The sequence below is a fragment of the Rhyacophila brunnea genome, unplaced genomic scaffold, assembly GCF_057557595.1.
Source record: "Rhyacophila brunnea isolate RB1 unplaced genomic scaffold, BYU_Rbru_1.0 scaffold_22, whole genome shotgun sequence".
NCBI classification, from domain to species: domain Eukaryota; kingdom Metazoa; phylum Arthropoda; class Insecta; order Trichoptera; family Rhyacophilidae; genus Rhyacophila; species Rhyacophila brunnea.
In genome coordinates, this window is record NW_028232882.1 from 16,435,654 (window position 1) to 16,460,379 (window position 24,726).

At 33.7% G+C, this 24,726-nt stretch overlaps 1 protein-coding gene and 1 long non-coding RNA gene across 4 annotated transcripts in view; both read right to left on the bottom strand.

Annotated features, from left to right (window-relative positions):
• Window positions 1-24,726, bottom strand: part of LOC147070101 (uncharacterized) — a 593,776-nt gene that overhangs the window by 105,303 nt on the left and 463,747 nt on the right. The window lies entirely within an intron of this gene.
• On the bottom strand, window positions 15,810-24,598 carry LOC147070105 (RNA polymerase-associated protein CTR9 homolog). 3 transcript variants are annotated; one of them, XM_085949656.1, is made up of 7 exons: window positions 24,533-24,598; window positions 22,937-23,031; window positions 22,515-22,637; window positions 20,649-20,886; window positions 20,167-20,424; window positions 18,259-18,434; window positions 15,810-16,281 (listed from the first exon to the last, which is right to left on the bottom strand). In XM_085949656.1, exons 4-5 carry the CDS (start codon window positions 20,784-20,786, stop codon window positions 20,281-20,283), a joined length of 282 nt encoding a protein of 93 aa, XP_085805782.1. In that variant the 5' UTR covers window positions 20,787-20,886; window positions 22,515-22,637; window positions 22,937-23,031; window positions 24,533-24,598; the 3' UTR covers window positions 15,810-16,281; window positions 18,259-18,434; window positions 20,167-20,280. The 3 variants fall into 3 exon arrangements, with proteins under 3 accessions (XP_085805782.1, XP_085805784.1, XP_085805783.1); XM_085949658.1 differs by lacking the exons at window positions 22,515-22,637; window positions 22,937-23,031; window positions 24,533-24,598 and adding an exon at window positions 21,667-21,722; XM_085949657.1 differs by lacking the exons at window positions 22,515-22,637; window positions 22,937-23,031; window positions 24,533-24,598 and having other exon boundaries at window positions 20,649-21,052.

Genomic DNA, 24,726 nt, shown 5'->3' on the forward strand with positions numbered 1-24,726 from the left:
CTTCATAACTTTGCACCCCGGCTCTAGGATGGAAATGATGTACCTACTTAATATATTTTATTTTTATTATGTTTATATTTTTTTATTAAGGAAAACAAACAGTTACATAGACTACAAATATGTATAAAATAGACTAGAAAAAGATATTGCAACAAGCAAAGTTTCCATATAAATTATAATAATTATAGTTAATCATATTATAATTTAAATACAGAGAAATTAGATAAAGAGATAAATGAGAAAGAATATTGAATAATTATAGACAAAAAAAACATTTTTTTATGTACCTACCTTTATAACTATAAGTAAGATAAGTATACAATATTATATGTGCGTTAAGAATTATTGAAATTTAAAGATATTATTTTTACATAATATATATTTATTTAGTACTACATATTATATTAATACAAGTGAATATCATTTGATATAGTTTTATGCGACGTAATAAGGCAAAGAGGCGTATCAGTGTAGTAAAAGTGCAACGTTATAAAACGTATACCTACTTTACATCACTTCGCACTATCTATGCTTTGTGAAAATAATACCATAAATACACCAGACGCGCGCGGTAAGCTCATGATGGTTTGAGACACCCGCTACTCGCTCGTTTCCCGCGTCGGCGCCCGTCTATTCAGTGCGGACACCTCTATGCACGCAGTATGGGAAGAGCCCGACGCATGTACGATCTTGCCTGCGTCGAGCTAGACGCGCCAATACAACACGCGCGAACACCCGTCCCCGCGCATTGTCTACGGACACGTCGAGACGTGTTCATACGTTTGAGTTGCCCGCCCCGCCGCCGCCCCGCGCCCGCCAAACCACCACGGACGAACACTGAATATTTCGGTTTAAGATTACTTAAAAATTAATATTTTGTATACACAAAAGTGTCAAAATTTAAAAAAAAATCATTATTAAACATAAAATTTGTCTTTTTATTTATGATTTTGAATGGATCAATGTTAATTTCATAAGCAAAAACGCAGTAAATAATAATTATACTTACCTACTGTTTTTACCTTATGATCCGTAATCAAAAATAAATAAGTTATAATACAATAATTAGGTTGGTATGCATATTTTTGAAAAATGCAATGTATTTTTATGCAACAATATTTTCTTCAAAAGATAATATTGGAATGACATTTCGTCAACTAAATGCGCGGAACTTGTAACTCCGTACTGACCAACTTCACAGAAGGAAGAAAAAACTGTTTTAAAATAAAACGGACTGGTTTAGGAAATTTGAAAAACACTTTTAGTATTTTAATGTTATAAATGAGTAAATCTGGTCATTTTTACAAAATATTTATTAACATAGAATATAAAGGAGTTTGCTTTTGTTTTTTTGAGATTTGAGCTGGGAGTTACAATGTTTTAATTAAAATAAACAGCACCAAGTTTTCTATTGCTTGTCTACATTATGTTGGAAAATTCAATAAAATCGCATAAATAGGGGTAATAAGCATCACATAAATGAACGAAATAATATTTAATTCATTTTAATTTTCGAGTTAGCTTTCAAATGACAGATAATTATAAAATTAGTGATAATCAGCCACCATACTTGTTTTCAAGAACTGAAGGTATTCTTACTTATTTTATTTTATTTCATGCCTTTCTTGATATAGTTGAGGGGAGGCTGCAAAGAATTTTGGTTGCATAATAGTACTTTAATTTATTCGTACAGGGAGCTCTTGCTATTCTTCACTAAAACGCAGTTTGAAATTAATATTTCCATTTATTAGATCCATTATATTGCAGTGCTCGAATATAAGTCATTAGTTTTCCTCTTGGTCGTACCTATGGATTTGTAAAATCTAACACCAATATTTTTTTTATTAAAATAATGGCATAAATATGTGACATGGTATGGCTTAGGTTTTTCCTGGCTTCTTTAAACGCAGTTACATAATCAGCATGAACACGTTTTTTTTATTTCTCAACCTCATTTCAATTACAGAGCGAATCGTTCAACCTCAATTTGAGTGTGGTCCTTCTCCTTTTTTTAATGTACATTGGTGATATTACGTGGCATTGCAATATTAATTTAATAAAACATTGGTGAGTACTAAATTTTTTCCTGGTTTTTTTTCCCTGCTCCATCACTATACAGAATAGTGGTTTTATAGTCATCGTTGTCGTCGTAGAAAGAGGCAGAAGAGGAAGAGTAAATTATTGGCATATTACACTGGAAAGCTAATTTGCAGTAAGCCCACTTTCGACTTCAATCAAAACATTGCAAAGACCATCAATCGTTTTTGGTTGCAGAGAGTAAAATTATGAATGGCAAGTTTTGTTTTAAAATATACGCTGGACACATTAGATTTTGGATATATCAAAACGCATTGTAGGTCAATTGTAAACACATATTTTTCAGTAATTTTGTCAGATTCCTTTTCCCTTCTGGCGTAGGTATTTTTTCTTTTCTTGCTGAACAAGGTATTTTAGTCCATCTAAATTATTTGATTGACTGAAATAGTTTTCAATTCAGGTATTCAAATTTCTTACTTAAACTTCCATACTATCTTTAAAATGTTTATTTGTCCCTTCAAATGGTCGAAATCAGTGTTTCTAAACCTTTTTACAGCTGCGGATTACTGAAATTATTAGAAACGTATTACGCACCGCTAACGTATAAGGAAGACATATTATATATATTATATATATATAATAACGTATGATAGCAGCTAATTTCGTCACGTAAAACCATTAATATATTTTAAGGACAAAAACACAATGCTCAAATACTTACAGTTGCACAGGTTTTTATTAAAATTTTAGCATAAGCATTTGGACGCCAAAAAATCGCGGACCACCAGAAAACTTTCTGAGGACCACTGGTCTAAATTATACATTGGCATCATTAAATATACAACCAAACCAGGGCTCGAAATAGACCGGAACGCGCCGGAGCGCCGTTCCTGTTCGTTGAATTCTAAAAGATACCGTTCCGGCTCGTGGATTCTTTGAAAATTGCGTTCCGTTTCATGTTATTGAGATAATATTGCATGTAGGTATATAGTTTTTAAAGTTGTAAGAACTGATTCGTGAGAATATTTATTAACGATAAGTCCTACAAGGTCTATAATATAATATAGGCTGTTCGGATTTCAGATGTGCTCCAAATGTGTAATTATTTACCCTTACAAGCAGGGCTGAATTTACAAAAAGGGCTACAGGTCCGGGACCCAAAATTAGTAGCTCTACAGAACCCGAAAAATAATGTGAAATCACAAAAAGAACCTTGCAGCGAAGGAATACAAAAATATACGAGCTTCTAGAATTTTGAAGATAAGAGCCCAATTCTAAGAAAATTGATGAAAAATAAGTGATTTTGCAAAAAATGAGTAGGTACCTTTAAAAAAAAACTATATTTTAATGTTGTATTGCTGAGGGGGGGGGGGGGTAATGTGTATTAACTGAGGGCTCCTTCAAGCATAAATGAAACCCTGATTACTAGGCATATCGCCCTTATAATATCCGAAAAATATTTAACCCACTTTCATATTTTAGAATGATTATTCAGCGCTCCGGTTCGTAAGATTTTCTATTTCGAGCACTGAACCAAACTAACTGCTTTCTGCTTTCTTGGGCCATGATTAATTGAAATTGATCTAAAGTAGAAACAATTATCGAGTTTGACACATTAAGACAACACGGATGGTATACGAACAGACCGATAGACAATAATTAAATTTACTATAACACTGCATACTTAACTCATTTTAGACCAAAAGTGGAGTTACAAGTTCCGCGCAATTAGCTGACGAAAAATAAATGCTTATTATATGGCTCCAAATGGTATAATCATGAAGATTTCAGTAAAATTATATAACGAAGGTAGGTACATATGTATTTATAAAAAAGGTTTATTGAAATTTAAAAAAAAACATAAAATAATATGAAAAAACCAATAAAAAAATAATTGAAAAAACCAGGTTTCAGTATTTCTCTGTATCCATCATTTCAGAATCGTCCTTGTTTCTCTGAATGCCAGATTTATCTGAAATACCATCTGAGATATTATCTGGCACCACATAATGCAAGACACAAAAACAAATCATTATCTTCCAATACTGAAGCAATATTTTTTGTGTTAAATATAATAATTGCTATAAGTACAATATAATTATTAAAATATCATTAATATCGATAATTCCTATCATGTATCATCTGCAAAGAATAATATTTTCCGAATTAGGTACTCGTACCTATTTTAATAATAACTGTTGCATTTCACTATTGCAAAAAGAAGTTTTTAATTTTTTTCTTCAATTTTCGTTTAGGTTATTTAACCGGAATACATAGTTTTTCAACTGCGCGACAGTGGATCAAATAAACAGATGTGGATGGTTCAATGTCATCTTGCCGAGATAATAATATTATGTATGATTGTCGGTTCGTGATTAGACTGTGGTTGTATATCATTTAATGTTCTTAAAACTGTTTATTATTGTGTATTTGCACAGTAGAAGCTGTTACCTTATGTGGCAGTGAAATTTAATGCTGCTCTGGTCATTTCATTTTCTGGTGTTTTAAAATAACTCCACAATATTAAAACAAGTTATAAATTTTGGCGGTGTCTTCACAGCCTTTCTAGCGTTTATCATTTTGAAGTTTTTGTATTTTTCTTCACCAATAACTTTTATAAAAAAATCACAGGGAATAATTTTGGTTCAAGTTGTTCTGTGTGAAAATGAAGACCAAGCTATACATATCAACAGACGACGTAATAAAATAATTACTTACACCTTATTTTATCAACTAAAAGTTGAAACGGCCAACTACTATACTATGGCCAATTTTCATATATAAAAGTCACCCTATCTATGTATTAATTAAATACTTATCAAAGAAATATGTACATATTATACATATTCGGCGTAAAAACCTCAAAAATGATAATCATGCACGACTATTGTCACTCGATTACTAATGGTAGGTAGGTACCTACCTATCATACATTTTTTTTAACTTCAATGTGACCTGTATGGTCATAAGCTATATTATTTCGTCTAGGTTTCTTATAGGTTCGAAATGCTTGGGTGACTAGGTACAATGAAAAAATGGCGTTGCAAAAACCTTTATAACAATTTGTATTCATGGGACATATCTCAACAGCAGCCTCAAAATGATTGATTCCTTGCTATAATTAGAAGAGGCGATCTTCCTGTTTTTTTTATCTTCATAGAAATATTAAACTCATTATTTCGTTCTTCCAGTCAGCTTTGGCTGGGTACCTAACTTGCCGACAACACCGAGTTGAGTCCTCTTTTCAGCGATTAGGAATGCAGTATATATATGGATAGAATAGTTACCTACCTATATTATAATATAAGTACTCATATTTAATTTGATTTATTACGGCCTATTGAAAACCTATGTTATTAAAAATCTATTCACCTTATAGAGATAGGTACCTACGACAATTTAAATACCTATTAAAAGTTATATTTCTCCTGAAATGTCATAGTTCTGTTTATCGCTGCTCTGTTTTGTCACTGTTTTTTTCTTAAGTTCTGTTTATTCATGGAACCATTTAAGAGTGGTCTCTTCGGCATGAATGTTGTTTGAGTTTATTATAAAATATACCTAGGTAATATAAGAAAGCAGATGACGTCAAATTTTTGTTTCGCACCGATCAGTTGGTAATATTTTTGAAGTCACGCTTGAGAGCGAAAAAGGCATAAAACGTGCTAATCAACCATTTAATCAACTATTCTTTACTCCTACCTACCTATGTGTTTTGTATGAAACGCAAATGTCGCAATCTAGAATTAAATCAAAAGAATCATTTTTCTCGTGTTCTTGAAAATGAAGTGAATATTATTGTTCACACTAGATAGGTACCTACCTACTCATATTTCTCATGTCCCAATTTAGTAAAAAATGTAGGTCGGTACCTATCTTCATTAAATATCTTTGATTAGATTTCTATAAACGTCATATTGTGACCAGTTGAGATACGTATCTTTTGATATGAAGTCTTGATGCATAAACGTACTTGTAATGTCACCGGGCAAATATCGAATATTAGGGCTTGTTTCCTTCTACAATGAGAAATAGTGTGATGAAATAGATAAGTAGTTAAATATTTGCAGAAATTGGAGCTTTGTCAATTTTACGAGGGTGGGTCAATAATTCCTTAGAAAAAAGCATTAAAACAGGTTGTATTTTTGTATTTTTTTTTTATTTCTCAACATAATTTCCTTGGAGCTCAATACACTTGGTTAGACGTTTCTCAATTTTTTTTAAACCGTCAGAAAAATAAGTTTTCGGAAGGTCCTCAAAATAAGCATTTGTCCAATCGATGACTTCTTCATTTGAAAAAAAACGTTGTCCACTTAGCCATTTTTTTAAGTTTGGGAAAAGGAATAAGTCACTGGGGGCTAAATCTGGCGAATACGGTGGGTGGTCGACCAATTCGAACTTCAATTCTTCAATTTTAGCCATTGATCGTAAACATGTGTGAACACGGGCATTGTCCTGATGAAAGAGGATTTTTTTCCTGTTTAAATGAGGCCGTTTTTCTTCAATTTTGTTTTTTAGCTGGTCCAATAAAGATGCATAATAATCCCCTGTTATTGTTTTTCCTTTTTCCAAATAGTCAACGAAAATAATTTCACGTGCATCCCAAAATACAGTAGCCATAACCTTACCAGCTGATTTTACGGTTTTCGCCTTCTTTGGACATGGTTTGCCTTCGCAATCCACTGCTTTGACTGTTCTTTCGTCTCGGGAGTATAGTGGTGTATCCATGTTTCATCTACAATCACAAAGCGATGAAAAAATTCATCCGGATTGCGTTGCATGAGCGACAACAGGGCTTTAGAGGCCACCACCCTACTGCGTTTATTGTCGACTGTGAGCAAACGCGGCACCCATCTTGCAGAAATATTTTTCATGCCCAATTTGTCATGTAAAATAGAAATGACGCTACCTTTTGAGATCCCTGTAACCTCAATTCTCTCACTCAACTTTAATCTTCGGTCACTTAACACCATATCGTGGATTTTATTGATCATTTCTGGTGTAGTCACCTCTACAGGACGTCCTGAGCGTGGTTCATCCTTTGTTGATGTACGACCACGTTTAAATTCATTTAACCAGTTATAAATAGTTGCAAGTGAAGGAGCAGATATGCCGTGAACTAAATCCAGCTCATTTTTTATTTCCTTTGCTGTTAACCCTTTTATATTAAAATGTTTAATAACAACTCTAAACTCAATTTTCTCCATTTTCCATTTTTCCATTTTCCACAAGCAAATTTTTTTTTTAAATGTACGAGAAACACACAACAACCCGACCAATCTGATTGAAACTTCGCAGCATACTGAATCGGTAGTGCCGCTGCATGAAAACAAACCGCTTGCAGTACTAGTCGCGCCACCTGTCGGCTTTTCTAAGGACTTATTGGCCCACCCTCGTATTAACTGCTGTTTTTGAGCCTCGTCCATTTAACCTGAGTTTTTAATCTAGCGGTGTTTCTTCTTGTAGTATTCTGTACAAAACAGAGTCATTTTTCCCATGATAATAGTATCATTATTATCTCACGACTGTTAAAAAAATGCACACATTTTTTAGGCATATAAACGTCACTAGAGTTGCATGCGGTGTTGCAGTTTGTGTAAAAAGATAAACAATCAGTAAGCTACATAATATCGTTGTTAGGTAAAAAATACAGCAAATCATTAATAATTAATAATATTATTATGCTGTGTTATAATATGAATCATTATTGTTCACTGTTTATGTGATAGCAGATCGTAAAAACTATAACGAAGTGATCGTATACTATTTTAAGCCTTTAACTTCCAAGTCGTATTTTTGATACAAATTTAATAAGCCCCACATGCCCATACGCTGAAATGATTCATTATTTTTCTATGTTGCTTAGAGAAGCTTCATACATCGATTGGCGTAGGCCGTAGCGTATCGTTATACCGTACAATAAACAAAGGGTTAAGTTGACGATTATTCCTTATAAGAAAATATAATATATTATGAATTCTGCAGCAATGTGAAAATAGATTACGGCAAAGCAATAATTCCTTACGGGGCATCCCAAGTTTCATTTTCTCAATGCAGCTCGAAGACGGTGAATTCCCATAACACGGGTACGTACTGAACTCGCAATTATTTTTTACTCTAGTAGTCTAGTATGCTTAAAATGTAATGACGTCATTCTTTAGTTCGTCATACCTACTGCTGGTGTTTGGTCATGCGACTTCGAAACATTTTGATTTTTGATAATAGCGTAAAGATAAACCTAACATCACTTATTTTATAACAATGTAGCGTTTTGACTGTTTAGTTTCGTTATAATTATTACATTGAACTAGCAAAATTTTTGTGATGTGATTTTACTTCATTTTATGACATGTGATAAACGTAACCAATGTCGTTTGCCTAATCTAAATTGTTTTAGGTGATCGAAGTTGGATCCTGAACAATTATTACCTACCGTATGAGATGAAAAAAAAATACTCAGTATTCTTCGCCTAGAGAGATCCCACTTATCATCTGGGTCAATGTCAATGTTGGCGTAAGTAGTAAGTACTTATAAGATTTTACGCATGGAATGTAATGAAGTTAGAATGTCACCATCAATTTCCAAGGGTAAATAGTCTATTGTAGAAAAAAAAAACTATCAATTATAATCTGGATGGCGAACCCTTTTGAGTAGGTATATTAATATTTTACTAAATAACTAAATGAATACTTTTTTAATCAATTTTTATGGGTAATGATTACTCTCTGGTGTTTGCTTTTCTCCATCGCCAACCACCACGTCTCGACACACATAGTCGAGCGTATACCATGGTGTACCGAAGGTCCAATTACCTGGATCACCCAATGTTAAAACTCCAAATTTTGTTTGTTTGTGCATCGTTAGTGCACGTTTGTGCACGATTTTTTTTCGTTTGTGCACCTATAATAACCGAAAAATTCCAATTTCAAATCGGGTGTTCCAGCTAAACGTTGGGTCACCCAATGTTGAAATTTCAACTTTTTTTGAGTGCATTCGTTTGTGCATCGTTAGTGCACGTTTGTGCACGCGTTTATTTCGTTTGTGCACGCACATTAAGGGGGTTATTCGCATTTCAATTTGGGTGACCCAGCTAAATGCTGGATACTTGTGTCACTAAACTTATATTTTTTTCAAAATTTAAATTGTAAGCACTAGTGCGTTGGTAGTTAACGTTAGTGCACGATTATTTTTTGTCTTTTCATCTGTATTCAGCGCGCTATTTGATTTTTAAGTTTGTATGCAAAACCTGACTGCGTGGGTTTAAAAATATTTCTTTTAGTAAAATCTCTTGTCGCATAGCTAATGCGCAATTCTGCATACTTTTTTATTTTTTTTCTCATATAGTGCGTGAGTTATTTGATATGAAATATTTGATGAACGTTAAGTAGAACCATCCAACAAACTTTTTTATTTTTTTATTAGGTCATCAATTTGACTATTATTAGCTTACGTTTGTGCACGTGCTTTTTTTGTTTTAGAGATTATATCGTGAGAGATATTAGTTCTCTAAATTCAGTGACTTGATACTTGAACAAATAAATTTGCTTTAAAAAATTTTTGTTAAGTGCATACGATTATGTATATTTATGTAAAATTTTAACACGATTTTTCAAATTTTTATCTTTTATATTAACCTAGAAAATTAATTTTGAGTGGCCGTCAAGTTTTAACACCAAACATTTTTTTCCACATTTTTTAAATGCATACCTTTGAGTAATTTAATTATATGATTTTTCATATATTTTTTATTGTTTTTCCATGTAAATTACGCGAAAAATTCGCATTTTTCCATTTTCACTAAGTACCCTGTCAAAATATCCCGAACAAAAACAACCGCATCCGCATGGATGGTCTGGTCAAAAGAGTTTCGCAAAACAGCCAATACGGCTCCTATCTACCTGTTTTCCATTTATACTAATTGATGATAATCAACATCTTCGTGCTTCAATTTGGAAAGCACCTGTATATATTTTTATTGGTGCGTCGTCAAAATATACTTTGCAAAGCCATTCGCAACAGTTATAGCTGTCACCAAAAACTGTTTTCATCACTCCAATGTCACAATATAATAATATTATACTATTTATTGTTATTTATCTTACAAATTATTGATGTCTTTCACTGTATCTTTAGACCTCGTGCGTTCATAAATGTTTCGTTATGCATTAATTTATTACGAGTAAGATCCAACGCTAGTTAGGTACTTTAAAAATCCCAATTTTAAGTACGTTTAATAATAAGACAACCAATAAACAAAATTATAAGTAGTTATTATCCACCTTATCGTTTCGATTGACAGCGTATGAATCATGTATAATTAATAGTTATTAAATATTTGTATTTTGTCATATATTGTATATGATTATATGTATACTAAGTTTGTTGTCGTTGCCTATCATACGTCAAAATCTTCTGTCACATGTGATGCGCCTTTCAGGTTTAGGGTACTGGAAACAGTGTTGCCAACCGTACTATAATTATAGTATTTGTACTATAAATTTTGTCTGCGTACTATGTACGATATAAAACAGGTATAGTACGCCCAAAATACTATAATTTTGAGAAATCAGAAAAAAAGTTGCGAATAGAAGAAAAACAACGTCAAAATAATCCGTGAGAAGCAAAAAAAATAAATAATCCCCATGTCTAAAAAAGGTGACGTTAATTACTCAACACAGCGATTTCCAAACTGGGTGGAGCGGAGTGTTGCAAAGAGAGGCGCGAAAAGTTTAACACAATTAATGTAACCACAGGTTTGCAGTTTGCAAATGCATAGTTCATAAAACGGCCGCTAGTTATAAACTACACAAAAAAACAGTCCTATAAAAGGTTGTTTGCAAACCTTTTTGCAAATATGGAGACTAATTTTATAATCCCTCGCTTCTATACTATTGTGAAGCGCAATGACTATCTCGTAAAAAATTAAATAAAAGGGTCAAATTATTCATAATGTTGAAATTTGAGGCAAATTTGTTTAGGAACAATAATTGTGTTGTTAAACTTGTCTATTTGAGTAAATCAATCCAAGGACCACTAAAGCATTCACTGATTTAGAACGACAAAGTGAAGGCATTCATAACAAATTGGAGCTTAGGAAATCAAAATGACAAAAAAAAAAAGTTCGCGATGTCTCCACTTTTAAATGATTTCTACGCCAGATATATTGAAGCAAACAAAAATCTATTTACTGAGTTCTTGGTTAGTTTGCTAATGCACTTTTCACATAATTTTATTAATAGCAAAAAAAAGTTTGGATTAACTACTATTGAAATTGATTGTGCTAATAAACAAGCACATTCGTCAATAAATAATGTAATATAAGTAGTTTAACCTTGTTTATTTTTTTTTTCATTTTTGTATTCTTAAGTAGGTACATTGTTGACTATTTAAAAAGGTGTCTGTATTATTTAATGAAATAAGGGGGGGGCGTCTAGATTAGATTTTTAAAAGGGAGGCGTAGTAACATAAAGATTGGAAACCACTGACTTAACATTCGAATTTTGTCTAAAAAAACAATTTGAAAATGCAGAAAATTATTGGTCATTAGCTACGTCCCCATTTAGTCACTTCAACGCCGACTTCCTCTTCACCTTTTAAATTTTGGTTTTACACCGAGAAGTTTTGTGCATGCGCAGAGGAGATGAATCCGTTTTACTGTCTACATTCGTTCATCACAGCTTACACTTCGTTGAGTCATAGATTATACATCGAAATAGATTCGCAGGTGATAATAATATATAATAAAATTATTCACGGTAATACAGCGCCACCACGGAGCGTACGGGAAACGAGTGTAAAATGTTAAAAGAAAACAGTAAAATTTAGAATAACAAATACTTAATTATATTAATTATTTTTTTAAACTTATTATCACAATCATATTTGTAATAAATGAGCATACTTGAGTGTGTCCTAACGACAAACCAGTCATGGAACTAGTTTAGTGCCATCTATCGGTGCACTTTGTATTAAATTAATGATATTTATTCTTGTATGGATATTCACCCTCGAAATTAAAATATTCTATGCCAAAACGTCATGCGAATAATTCTGATTGTCAAAATAAATATTACAATTATACTAGGTATATTGTAATTACATCAATTTTAGTTGGAGATTTAAATTTAATGATATAATATATTTTCTGACTACTGTTCGGAATAATGAGGGCAACAGAATCGAATGAAAACGTCCTTTTTCAGAACTTGACACGGATGTCAAAGGCAAAATGGATGTCAGCCACTTGCTCAAACTATTAGGTCTTACCCTGACTCACACACAAATTGAAAAACAATATGTGTACTTGCCAGACCCAGGATTTGAACCTGGGACCCACGGCATAATAGTCTAACGCTTAAGCCGTGCGGCCACCGTGGGCGTTATACATAATACGACACATCAATACTAGGTACAATATGTCATTGAATAGGTACCTACAATAACTAGATAAGTACCTAATATTATATTCGATACAACACAACAGTGACTCGTATGAGAACCACGAGGATTCATTTTTGCTGTAGCCCCAGCTCAACTCATTGTTGTTTCCTTAGTCTTGTGGAGCTCTTTTGAAAAATACGAACTCAAGCTCTCAATTTTATTTTTAACCCCTATTATCGACATGCCATTTGACTCATGTCTCATATACAAACCACGAGGGTTCATGCTTGTTGTCAGCCACAGCGCCACTCTTTGTTTCCTTTGTTTTATGGTACTCCTTGGAAAAGTAGAACCGTAAACATTTTATTTTTACCCCTAAAACTGACATTCCAAATTTTCCTGCCAATAACATGTGGGCATCATTGCGCTTCAGTTTGTTCGTATAGTCTTTATGGTTACCTATATGCCATAATGCGCAATGTGCCCCTACTCTCAATAAAATCTATTGTAATCATTTCAGTCGACATTTTGCAAAAAATCGTAATATTCCAATACTAAAATGCATCCAATATGATCAAATAGACTCAAATAAATACATTTATTGACAACGCAACTGACAGCCAAATGCACGAACGACCCGAATCTTACCGAAAAAATACGAAGCTGCTGGGGTGTTGAATAGAAATCCAAGCCGGTCGGATCGCAGTGCGTTAGTACTTTCATCACAAAATGGCGGCCATTTTCGAACCGATTTCAAGGTCGACGACGCATGCCCTGAGTTCAATTCGTGAGACGTATGGAAAAGTCCCGAGTGTAGACCCGGCTATTCAACGCGTACTATATTTTTTGCCGAAATACTATAATTTTGAAGTCACTGTACTATAATTACAGTTTCAAAATATGGCAACACTGACTGGAAATACTATTTAATACAAGTTTATCCGTCTATTTACCACATCCCTGCTTAAGCAGTTATAGTGGATAATTATTGTTCTCCCTAGAATTTTCCCAGCACCTAGTAACTACATTGAAGTATTCTATGGTAACAATGTCACGATAACGTCGATATTTTTTTCATTTCCTAATACCCATCATTTTCTACACTCCCAGTGCCGTGGTCAATATTGATGGATGAGCCATAATGCACCAGCACCTATGCCACATACGCTCCTTGAAAATAACTAGGATGCCATCTGAACTGAGAGAATCATACTCTGTTTAACACTGTCATGAGACTTGTAGCTCTATAGCACACCGGTGCGCCGCTAGACGGTAGGTGTGTCGCGGTGCATTGCTTCCAAAAAAACAAATAATTTTGTATATTATACGATAATTACTTAATAACCAAATTTGCGTACATATAAAAATATATGTTCGGTAATATATTTTAGCACCTGCATGAACTTAATAAAACAATGCAGTCAGAATGAAAATAATATATTGACGTGCTCTGATAAACTAGGAGTTAAGACAAGGATCTCTACAAATGTATCAAAGGACCTACCAGACCACCATTAAAAACAAGCAATTAATTTTGGATCCGTCTCAAAAACAATTAACTTTGCAGCAAAAGAAATTTCATCATTACATTCATACAATCAATACGACTGGATTCGAAACCCTTTCGCAACCAATGCCGAAAATTCTATAGAAGCGCTTTCGTTGAAGTTGAATTGAGAAACGATGGGACTCTAAAAACTAAATTTTGCAGATGTTCCATTGGCTATTTTCTGGATTTCGGTTAAAAAAGAATATTCTTGGATTTCCGGCAAGGAGTAAGATAAACACAAATTACAAATTTGCTCACATATTAAAAATAATTGACTGCAGCGCTATTTTACTACGCTGGTATTAATAATTTAAAACATTCGATTGTAGGTTACAATAATTATTTATTATTATTGTGTCAATATTCGACAAACAAATATTCTTAACCAGACAACTAACCATAATTCAAGTGGATGTATTAATAAATACAAACATTCAATACCATTAATTTTACCTCAAACAGCATTTTAAAAACTCTATTTTAGGGTATCACACTGTCTTTAACCTTAGCGATAGGTAGGGGGGCAAATATCCTAGTCTGGGGTCCCCCTTCAGGATGTGGGGTCCATGTTTTGGTGTATAAATTGTTTAACATGCGGTGTGTCACTGTCTTCTGTGAAGACCTGTGGTGTGTCGTGGAGAAAAGGTTGCGGGGCACTGATTTACATACCGGTGCAAGTCAGTTTACAGAAAGCCAAGCGGGAACCGCGCCAATTTTTATTGCTGATTTTGGCAAAATTCATGAATACAAAAATGAAAACAACCTAACAAATAATCCAGTAGGTATATCAGCTATTTTCAAAATTTGTTTGCCGCTGGCTTCCTATAAACCGACAAGAACAATATACCTACCTACTTGCACTGTTTGAAAACACCTCAGAAACATTGGTACTTAAAAAAATATGACACCTGACAGAATTCGAACCTGTATACATTGAATTCTGGCCGATGCGCTTTACCAATTTAGTCACCAGTATTATATCCAATTACGGCATAACTAGCCGTAATGTGACTGAAGCTTTTTACAAATTATGCTAGTATTATTGACCTTTGCGGCTTGGTAAGAATACAATGGGACACAGCTTCCAGCGGTTCCATTAATCGAGCAGATATGTTTTAAAATTGTGTTTTATGTTCATAAAGAATGTCACCCTCACAAATATTGTGATATAGTATATTCTATAAGATCCCTTTAGAGCAGTGTGGACTCCTCCAAAAGTGCAATTAGTAATATTATCAAGGCCTGAACAAAAACGATGCATGAGTGCGAGTGGGAAAGTATTCGGCACCCTTATAATCTCTGCGACACGCGCTAGAGTAAGATAAAAGGTCTACATATGTTTGAGTTAGTTTCCAAAAGTATCGCCGACAAATTGTGGTAAATCGCTTCACGTAGCGTCGTAGCTCGTGTTGCTAAATTGCTATTTTTTGTGTTAAACATAGTCATTGGTAAATATTTTTAGTTATTTAAGCAGGAAAGATGGTTTTATGTGTTGTATTAAAATATGGTAGCCGTACTGATAAGCAAAAAGATGGTATTAAGCTTCATAGGTAAGTTGATACATGTTCGTGATAATTTATTTGTATATTATTATAGAAAATTATATTTTAATTCTGAGCGTCTAGTGCGAGCACTACCGAAATGGTCTATGGTCTCGAACATTTGTACACGAATGCGTTCGCTCACCCACAAACCAAACGCATGGCACGCAGCTTCATTTAGCAATGCAACGGGTGGCGTCTAGATGTATCTATAGTCTATGAATATTATGCTCTCTGCGAATATAATAATATTTTATAACAGCTGAGCAAAGGAAAGGGTGAAAAAATGAAATTCAACATTTATCATAAAACATCAATTATTTATTAAAATACTTTAAACTACCTTTCTATTATCAATCATCAATCCAAGAGGTACTTAACTGGGTGGTCGACTTAAACTTAAAAATGTAAGGAGGTGTAACGTGTAATTTCTTTGCTTGGTCTAAATATATTACAATAAATCATCAATGTTATAAAGGAAAAATCATGAAATTTATGATACAAAAATTAATCAATTTTCTGTGGGTAGGTAGTTACATAGGTAAGTATTGAAAGTAATAAACTTCTGTGACCAATCAAAACGTGGGCGGACATTCTTCCAGGATGAGCACCATGGTGTAGAGTAGAGAGCCGTTACAAGGCCCAACTCGTCTGGCTCGTAGCAAAACTATATTGGCTTCCTGGAGTCGATTCGCATACGACACAGCTCGGGCCATGTAAATCAAATCATCCACATTATGGTGAGCGTGGAATTTGTTCAAACAATTCTCATACTGCAAACAAAAAAGCATTGATAAGATTAAGCAAACGTGATATAGTTTTTATACAGAATATTACTTAAAATATTTGCTGTATAAACGTATACTACGTAGTCAACAATTTATTGTTTTTACATTTCATTGATTGTTTAACCATTAGATGGGTGAGCAGCACATTGCATAGAAAGCCTTGGGGCATAGATAGCAGTGGTGAAGGGTGGAGGTAGGCTGTTAAGAACTGCCATAAATAGTGCACATTAAACTTTGTCAGTCATGCATATTTTTTTCATTGAAATAAGACAACTTACAGATGGTGTTGGGTTAGTTTTTAAAATTCAATTAAACCCTGCGAAAACAAGTCTTTTGCAGATTAACATCCACATAGACTTTTTTGGAATACACTTTTTTTTATCCCAAATTGCTCCATGAGATTTAGTCGATCACCCTTGTCATATAGATACACATATTTCGGACCATGAATTGGATCTACAATATGGCTGCTGCTCGCTATAAAGACGTGCTTGGTGAATTGTGTGAATCTCTAAACTGTTTTACAAGTTTCACAATGCAGATAATAAACACCTCTTCTCTGAAGTGTATATTGATCTATCTAGTATCAACGATGAAACAAAGACAGATGACAAAATGACTAAGATGGTTATACATAATTATTATATCTTTAAAAATGAAAGTTTATGTCTTGTATATTAATAAAAAATGGGATGATATAACTGCAAATCAGACTGCTCTAATTAAATCCAAGCTTCGATGTCATCTGGGAATTGATCAGTGACTTTCTTGAGATGTGCACGAGCTACATCTCGTTAAGATTGAAAGGTAGATTTAGCGTATAGTGATCCAAGAATTTTTATTATCTCGTAGTTCTTTGGTTGAGTGTTTATGACATTTTTGAAACATTGGGAGGCCCAGTGAAGGAATAATTGTTGAATACAATAAAACAACTTAATATATTTATACATTGGCTTTGCATGAATTATTTAAATTCGCCCACCATACAGTATTAACAATAATAATTACAACATTATAATAATATAGACTAGAACATAAATTTCAGTCCTCATACTTGATCAAAAAATAAGAAAAAACTCGGCAATAAAGTTGGATGGCAAAATTAAAAAGTGGTCACGATCCTCAGCCATGAGTGAACGACCAAGAAGAAGGATGTATGTGGCAGTAAAGAATTATGGACCGAGAAAAATGGAGGAAGCTAAGGGAGGCCTTCATCCAACTGTAGATCGACCCCGGCTGATGATGATGACTTGATAAAAAGCTTAGTGCCCATACGCACTTGCGGCAGGCCGCATCGCGGCTAGCCGCATATCGTTTTTTGTATGCCGGCTAGCCGCAGCGGCCTGCCACAAGTGCGTATGGGTGAACAAAACAATTATTGTAAAGCAATTTTCTTAAGTGGTGAATACCAGGTCATATTCTATTATATACAAATTTTGATTCATAGATAGGATAAGGATCTCTTCGAATTTTCGTACTGACATACTAGTACTTTTTAATAGTTTAAATTAAATTATAGATTCTTCAAGATGTTACACAAGATTTAACAATGAAATATTCATCAATCTTCCATACATAACTCGAAACCGGTTCAGAAACAAACCTAATTGATAAAAATGTTAGAACATGACATGGGAATCAACCCTAGATTTATCGCATGCCAGCTGAGTCAGCTTGAGAAGATCCAAGATTTTTCGAATGGGTATTTTACTGAGGCTGTTCCAAGTTAAATATTTTCAATGAAGACTGTTACATTCTTAAATCACGTGTATTATTTAGGAATATCAACTGTTAAGCTGTGGACCCAATAGGTTGAGCAAACGATCAATTATATTTCTTGTAAAAAATATCTGTTATGAGACCTCTTTATGAGGCAGCCGAGATCCACATCGGATTGTAGGGCCAGTAAAAAATATATTTTTAACTGTACGCCTATACAAATATGATATAAAATATACATACATTCTCTGAATCCCCTCGATAAAATGATATACATCTGCTCGAGGCCAAAGTGCGGCAGGACAAATGCAGAAAGTGCAAACTGCGTAGCCTGGTCGCGGTTTCTCGTGCAAGTTAGTAACAGTTCTCCGCACACAACCCCCGATTCTCTGTGTTGTTATTGGACTTGGATTGTAACCCTGAAAACAAATTACAAGACAACTGAATGAACTGAACTGAGAAAAATTTTCACTCTGCTGAATTAAGCGGATAGACAAGGTTCTTGAATTACTATTATGATTACTAGATAGATGGAGCAATGAGATCTTTTTAAAATTTATGTAGAAAGGATTTTATTCTTTTCGTCATAAATTTCATTTCATACTCATGTGATATATGAAATTTATATCATAATATTTACATTAAGTATGTAATTTTATTAATCAGACATAATTATACGTTCATATAATTTCTTCATGTTTTCTTTACAGACTTAACGGCCCACATGCTCAGCATAGGTAAAAATGGAGCTTTTATGGTATTCTTTTTCTTTTTTCTTTCGACCATGTCCGATCCTAATAGGATCATATGGGCCTCCACAGAGTAGAGGTTTGTATTGACAGATTTTGTTTTTAGGAGAAATGGATGTCAGCCATTTGCTCAACCTATTATGTATATTCAGAGCATAATCCTGGACATTCCTTAAACGTTTTAGATAATCTATTTATATAATTTTGAAGCCTTATTATCCTTTATATTTATTTTAAACATTTGATGACTACATAAAGTATTTTTATTACATAAAATAGTATTTTTTTAAACTTTTCGCTCTAATGTTTTAGAATATAGTCATATTTCGGTACATCCATGTGCAGTGGTATTAATATTTTTTAGATTCATTATTTTTTAAACGCATTTACAAAACCATTAGTAAAATTAATGTTAACATTATATAGTGACGTATTTACGATAAAAAATTATATTTAATAATCTTTGTGATCCCAAATTTAACAAAAATTAGGCATTTTATTATTAAAAAATTGGCACAATTAACACATTTGAAGATAATTCTAAAGATACTAATTATAAGCTATGTCTTTGACCATTCAAATGTGATAAACATTCTACGAATAATGTTTGCTTTATAATAATTATTGACCTAAGAATAAGGTACTATTTTTTGAAATACGCCATATTTATTGGCATTTCCCAGTGGTTAAGCTACAACATACGGCCGTAGCTATAAATTGACAAATGATAAATGAAGTAGGGAGTAAGATCATGGTAATGCCCGTGTTTGAACATGTACCGATTTAAAAAAATATTTTTTTTCGGTTAGGTTAGATTATGGTTATGGCTACGGTCGTATGTTGTGGCTTAGCCACTGGGAAATGCCAATAGAAATGGCGTATTTCAAAATAATACCACCTTATTCTTAGGTCAATAATTATTATAAAGCAAACATTATTCGTAGAATGTTTATCAGTTGTGTAATTCATGCGCACTAGAAATCGTATCTGTGGATGATCAGGGTTAAATTATTGTTACACTATAATGGTTTTTCATTGGAAAAAATATTTTAAATATAAAATATTTTTTTTATGAGAAATGGATGTTTAGCCACTTGCATTACCAATTGGATCCAGAGTCATGAGTCATGACTATTTAGAATTTGAATATAAGATAGATAATGCAAAATTGCACTTGGCACATGGCATTCATCCGTAAATCAACAAAACTTAAAAAAACATGAGAATTAATGGATCTTTGATGAAATATGCAAACTCAATTTTGAAAAATTCTAGATATTCATTTTAACTGAATATTTAAACTATTATATTGAACTATTTTAAATGAGAGATGAGTATATTCTCATTTCACAGATTGACGTTTGCTGTGAAAAATATTTAAAACAATGTAAGTATCCCAAACCTTGCTTTATCCTGATTATTTAGCTTCATAAAGCAATGGTCCATGCCAGGCAGGTGGTTCGGGTTGGTTCTCAGAGTTTCCCTGTAGAAGCCGAGAGCGCTGCGGTAGTATTTTTTATTGAAAGCGATGCACACTTTCCAGAACAGCGAGGGGATGTTGTTGGGAGATTGATTCACCACAAAATTGAATCACGTATCCGCCGTCCACCACTTTATTACCCTCCAACAAGCACAAGTCTGCTCGGCCCAAAAGATGATTCTGCAAAAAACAAATGCAGATGTAGGTACAGCATTTACGCCGGTAAAGTAAATTTGGCTGTTGTATAATGAAAAATCAGTTTTTTCATTTTGTTTTTCCAAATCATGTTGTGAATGGATTGAAATTGTAAAGTTCACTTCATATTACTAAATATAAATAAATTTGAACAAAATTTGAGTCGGTTGAAGAAAATAGGTAATGAAAGTGGGTAGGTATCGTCTTACATGATCATACATGATGATTTTGTCGGCAGTGGTGTATAGGTTTGTGGCTTTGGTGAACAGATCCCGTTTCATGTTTATATTCTTTTCATGGTTAGCTTCCTGCACGCAGTATGTGGCGAGCATGTCCAGGCACCGCATCTGATCTTTCTCCGAGTTAGAATAATCGATGTTGGCCGCGGTGCGGCCCGCATCCAAGATTTTAATGAAGTCATCGGTTCTTTTTGTTTACGTACGGCACCTGTATAGAATACAAACATTTATATGAGAATACGCAATTTGAAAAATTGAAAGGACCCTCGCAAACGATGCTAATAGAAATCAAGATCCGACAGGTCCCATCCATTCATTCAAATATCATTCTCTCTGGACATAAAAATGTGGATAAATGTGGTTGAAAAATTAACCCTGCCTACATCGCATTAAGGGTTATTGTTGTACATTTCTTTCCCAAACGCTAATATATATATTATATTATATTGTAGCAAGTAGTTAAATATTAACTTTACCCACATTGCAAAAAAAGGATTATTCGAGATTTTTGAAAGATGTCTTTGACCTATTCTGCAAAACTTGCCCACTTTAATATTGTGATTTTGTATGAAACGGTGTATTATCATGGTACTTATATCAATGTATACAAACGAGTAAGTTTTAATACCGGCTCGGTTATTGTAACTTGGTTTCTATGGGGCACTATTTCTTTCAAAAAGTTTGAAACGCCATATGATTAGCAAGGTCTTTTTTCATTGAGGCATGACCATAATAGATTAAATTGGACTAGAAATCATGCATTCTTGCACGCCAATCGAGATATCGGGAAGATTCTACAGGTGTCACTCTTAGCACAGCTATGAAAAACGCCCAATGTTCGGTACACCATGGTATACGCTCGACTATGTGTGTCGAGACGTGGTGGTTGGCGATGGAGAAAAGCAAACACCAGAGAGTAATCATTACCCATAAAAATTGATTAAAAAAGTATTCATTTAGTTATTTAGTAAAATATTAATATACCTACTCAAAAGGGTTCGCCATCCAGATTATAATTGATAGTTTTTTTTTTCTACAATAGACTATTTACCCTTGGAAATTGATGGTGACATTCTAACTTCATTACCAGGGGCGGCTCTACCTTAAGGGTTCTTAGGGACCATCCCCACATTGTTATCGTGTCAAAAATACAGGTCCGATATTTTTTATCATTGTCATAATATACCTACTTAATTACATGATTACTTTATCTTATCCATCTAAACCAGTCGCAATTTTATAGACGTATTTATTACAAATAAATAAAGCAATGATTGCAAATTATCAATAGATATTAAAATAATTAATTAAATTGAAAATGCCCTATTTAAAAAAAGAACACCTATGTAGGTACAAATTAAGTAACCTATGTCGTCTATTTTTGCTGACCGGGTTCACTCAGTCCCATCCCGTCGCCGCGGCACAAATCTCGTTCTACAAAGGATATGAATGCGTTAGCGTTAGTATACGCATACTGGGGAACGAATCAAATGACCCCATAGGTGAGTAAAAACGCTCGCTGTATGTCGTTGTTTAAAACTGATAATGGTAAGTCTATAGGTACTAATTATTATTAATGAAATTAATATTTTTAAGGACGCTTTGTAGATGTAATTTAGTAACGACTCAGATAATCATATTATTTATTCTGAAAAATTACTCATTTCTTCATTATTAAAATCATATTATTATAAGTAGCTTGGTACATAATGAATAATATGAGAAAGTAGGTAGGTATGTATATTTAATAATGAATGGCTAAACCCCACAACCTAGAAAGTCGTCGAGCCGCCACTGTTCATTACATTCCATGCGTAAAATCTTATAAGTACTTACTACTTACGCCAACATTGACATTGACCCAGATGATAAGTGGGATCTCTCTAGGCGAAGAATACTGAGTATTTTTTTTCATCTCATGCGGTAGGTAATAATTGTTCAGGATCCAACTTCGATCACCTAAAAACAATTTAGATTAGGCAAACGACATTGGTTACGTCACATGTCATAAAATGAAGTAAAATCACATCACAAAACTTTAGCTAGTTCAATGTAATAATTATAACGAAACTATACATTCAAAACACTACATTATTATAAAATAAGTGATGGTTTATCTTTACACTATTATCAAAAATCAAAATGTTTCGAAGTCGCATGACCAGGCACCTGCAGTAGGTACGAGGAACTAAAGAATGACGTCATTACATTTTAAGCTACTAGACTACTAGAGTAAAAAATAATTGCGCTGTACTTACCCGTGTTATGGGAATTCACCGTCTTCGAGCTGCATTAGAAAACTTGGGATGCCCCGTAAGGAATTATTGCTTTGCCGTAATCTATTTTCACATTGCTGCAAAATTCATAATATATTATATTTTCTTATAACGAATAATCGTCAACTTAACCCTTTGTCTATTGTACGGTATAACGATACGCTACGGCCTACGCCAATCGATGTATGAAGCTTCTCTAAGTAACATAGAAAAATAATGAATCATTTCAGCGTATAGGCATGTGGGGCTTATAAAATTTATATCAGAAATACGACTTGGAAGGCTTAAAATAGTATACGATCACTTCGTTATAGTTTTTTAGATCTGCTAACACATAAACAGTAAAAAATAATGATTCATATTATAACACAGCATAATAATTATTAATTACCTATTAATGATTTGCTGTATTTTTTGCCTAACAACGATATTATGGGTCAATGAGAAATGGGACCAGTCTCAGGAAATAAAAACTACAATTGAGATCGCAAGGAGCGCCTTTCTCAAAATGAGACGCCTCCTTAGCAATCGAGATCTTAACCTAGGTCTGAGACTGCGTATGGTACGTTGTTATGTGCTCTCAATTCTTTTATATGGCATGGAAGTATGGACGCTAAACCAAGAGATGTCACGGAGACTTAAAGCTTTCGAGATGTGGCTGTATAGACGCATCCTCAAAATTCCTTGGACTGACCGGGTGACAAATGTTGAAGTTCTCAATCGAATGGGGAAGGACCGAGAAATTCTACGTAGTATCAAAACCAGGAAACTACAATACCTCGACCACATTATGAGAGGACACATATATAGCATTCTCCAACTTGTCATTCAAGGAAAGATCAATGGGAAGCGTAGCAGAGGACGGCGCCGCATTTCGTGGCTTAAGAACCTCCGTGATTGGTACGAGTGCAGCTCCACCGAACTGTTCCGGGTAGCAGACGACAAAGATAAGATCGCCTTGATGGTGGTCGACCTCCGCTAGGGGATGGCACAATAAGAAGAAGATAGGTACCTATCTCTATAAGGTTTATAGATTTTTAATAACACAGGTTTTCAATACGCCGTAAAAAATCAAATTATATGTGGGTACTTATAATATAAGTATTATTATAATTTAGGTAACTATTCTATTCATACATATACTGCATTCCTAATCGCTGAAAAGCCTCAATTAAAATAAAGACTCAACTCGGTGTTGTCGGCAAGTTAGGTACCTAGGTACCTATATCTCGCCTTAATGCCCTTAATCAATCTAATATTACGTTCAAAGCTGACTGGAAGAACGAAATAATGAGTTTAATAATTCTGTGAAGATAAAAAAACAGGAAGATCGCCTCTCTTCTAATTATAGCAAGGAATCAATCATTTTGAGGCTGCTGTTGAGAGATGTCCCAAGACTACAAAATGTTATAAAGGTTTTCGCAACGCCATTTTTTCATTGTACCTAGTCACCCAAGCATTTTGAACCTATAAGATACCTAGACGAAATAATATAGCTTGCCAGCGATTATTATTAACCAATGCCCATACAGGTCACATTAAGTGAAAAAAATGTATGATAGGTAGGTACCTACCTACCATTTATTAGTAATCGAGTGGCAATAGTCGTGCATGATTATCATTTTTGAGGTTTTTACGCCGAATATGTATAATATGTAGGTGCATACCTATTTCTATGTATTTAATTAATACATAGATATGGTGCTTTTAAATATGAATTGGTCATAGCATAGTAGTTGGCCGTTTCAACTTTTGGTTGATAAAATAAGGTG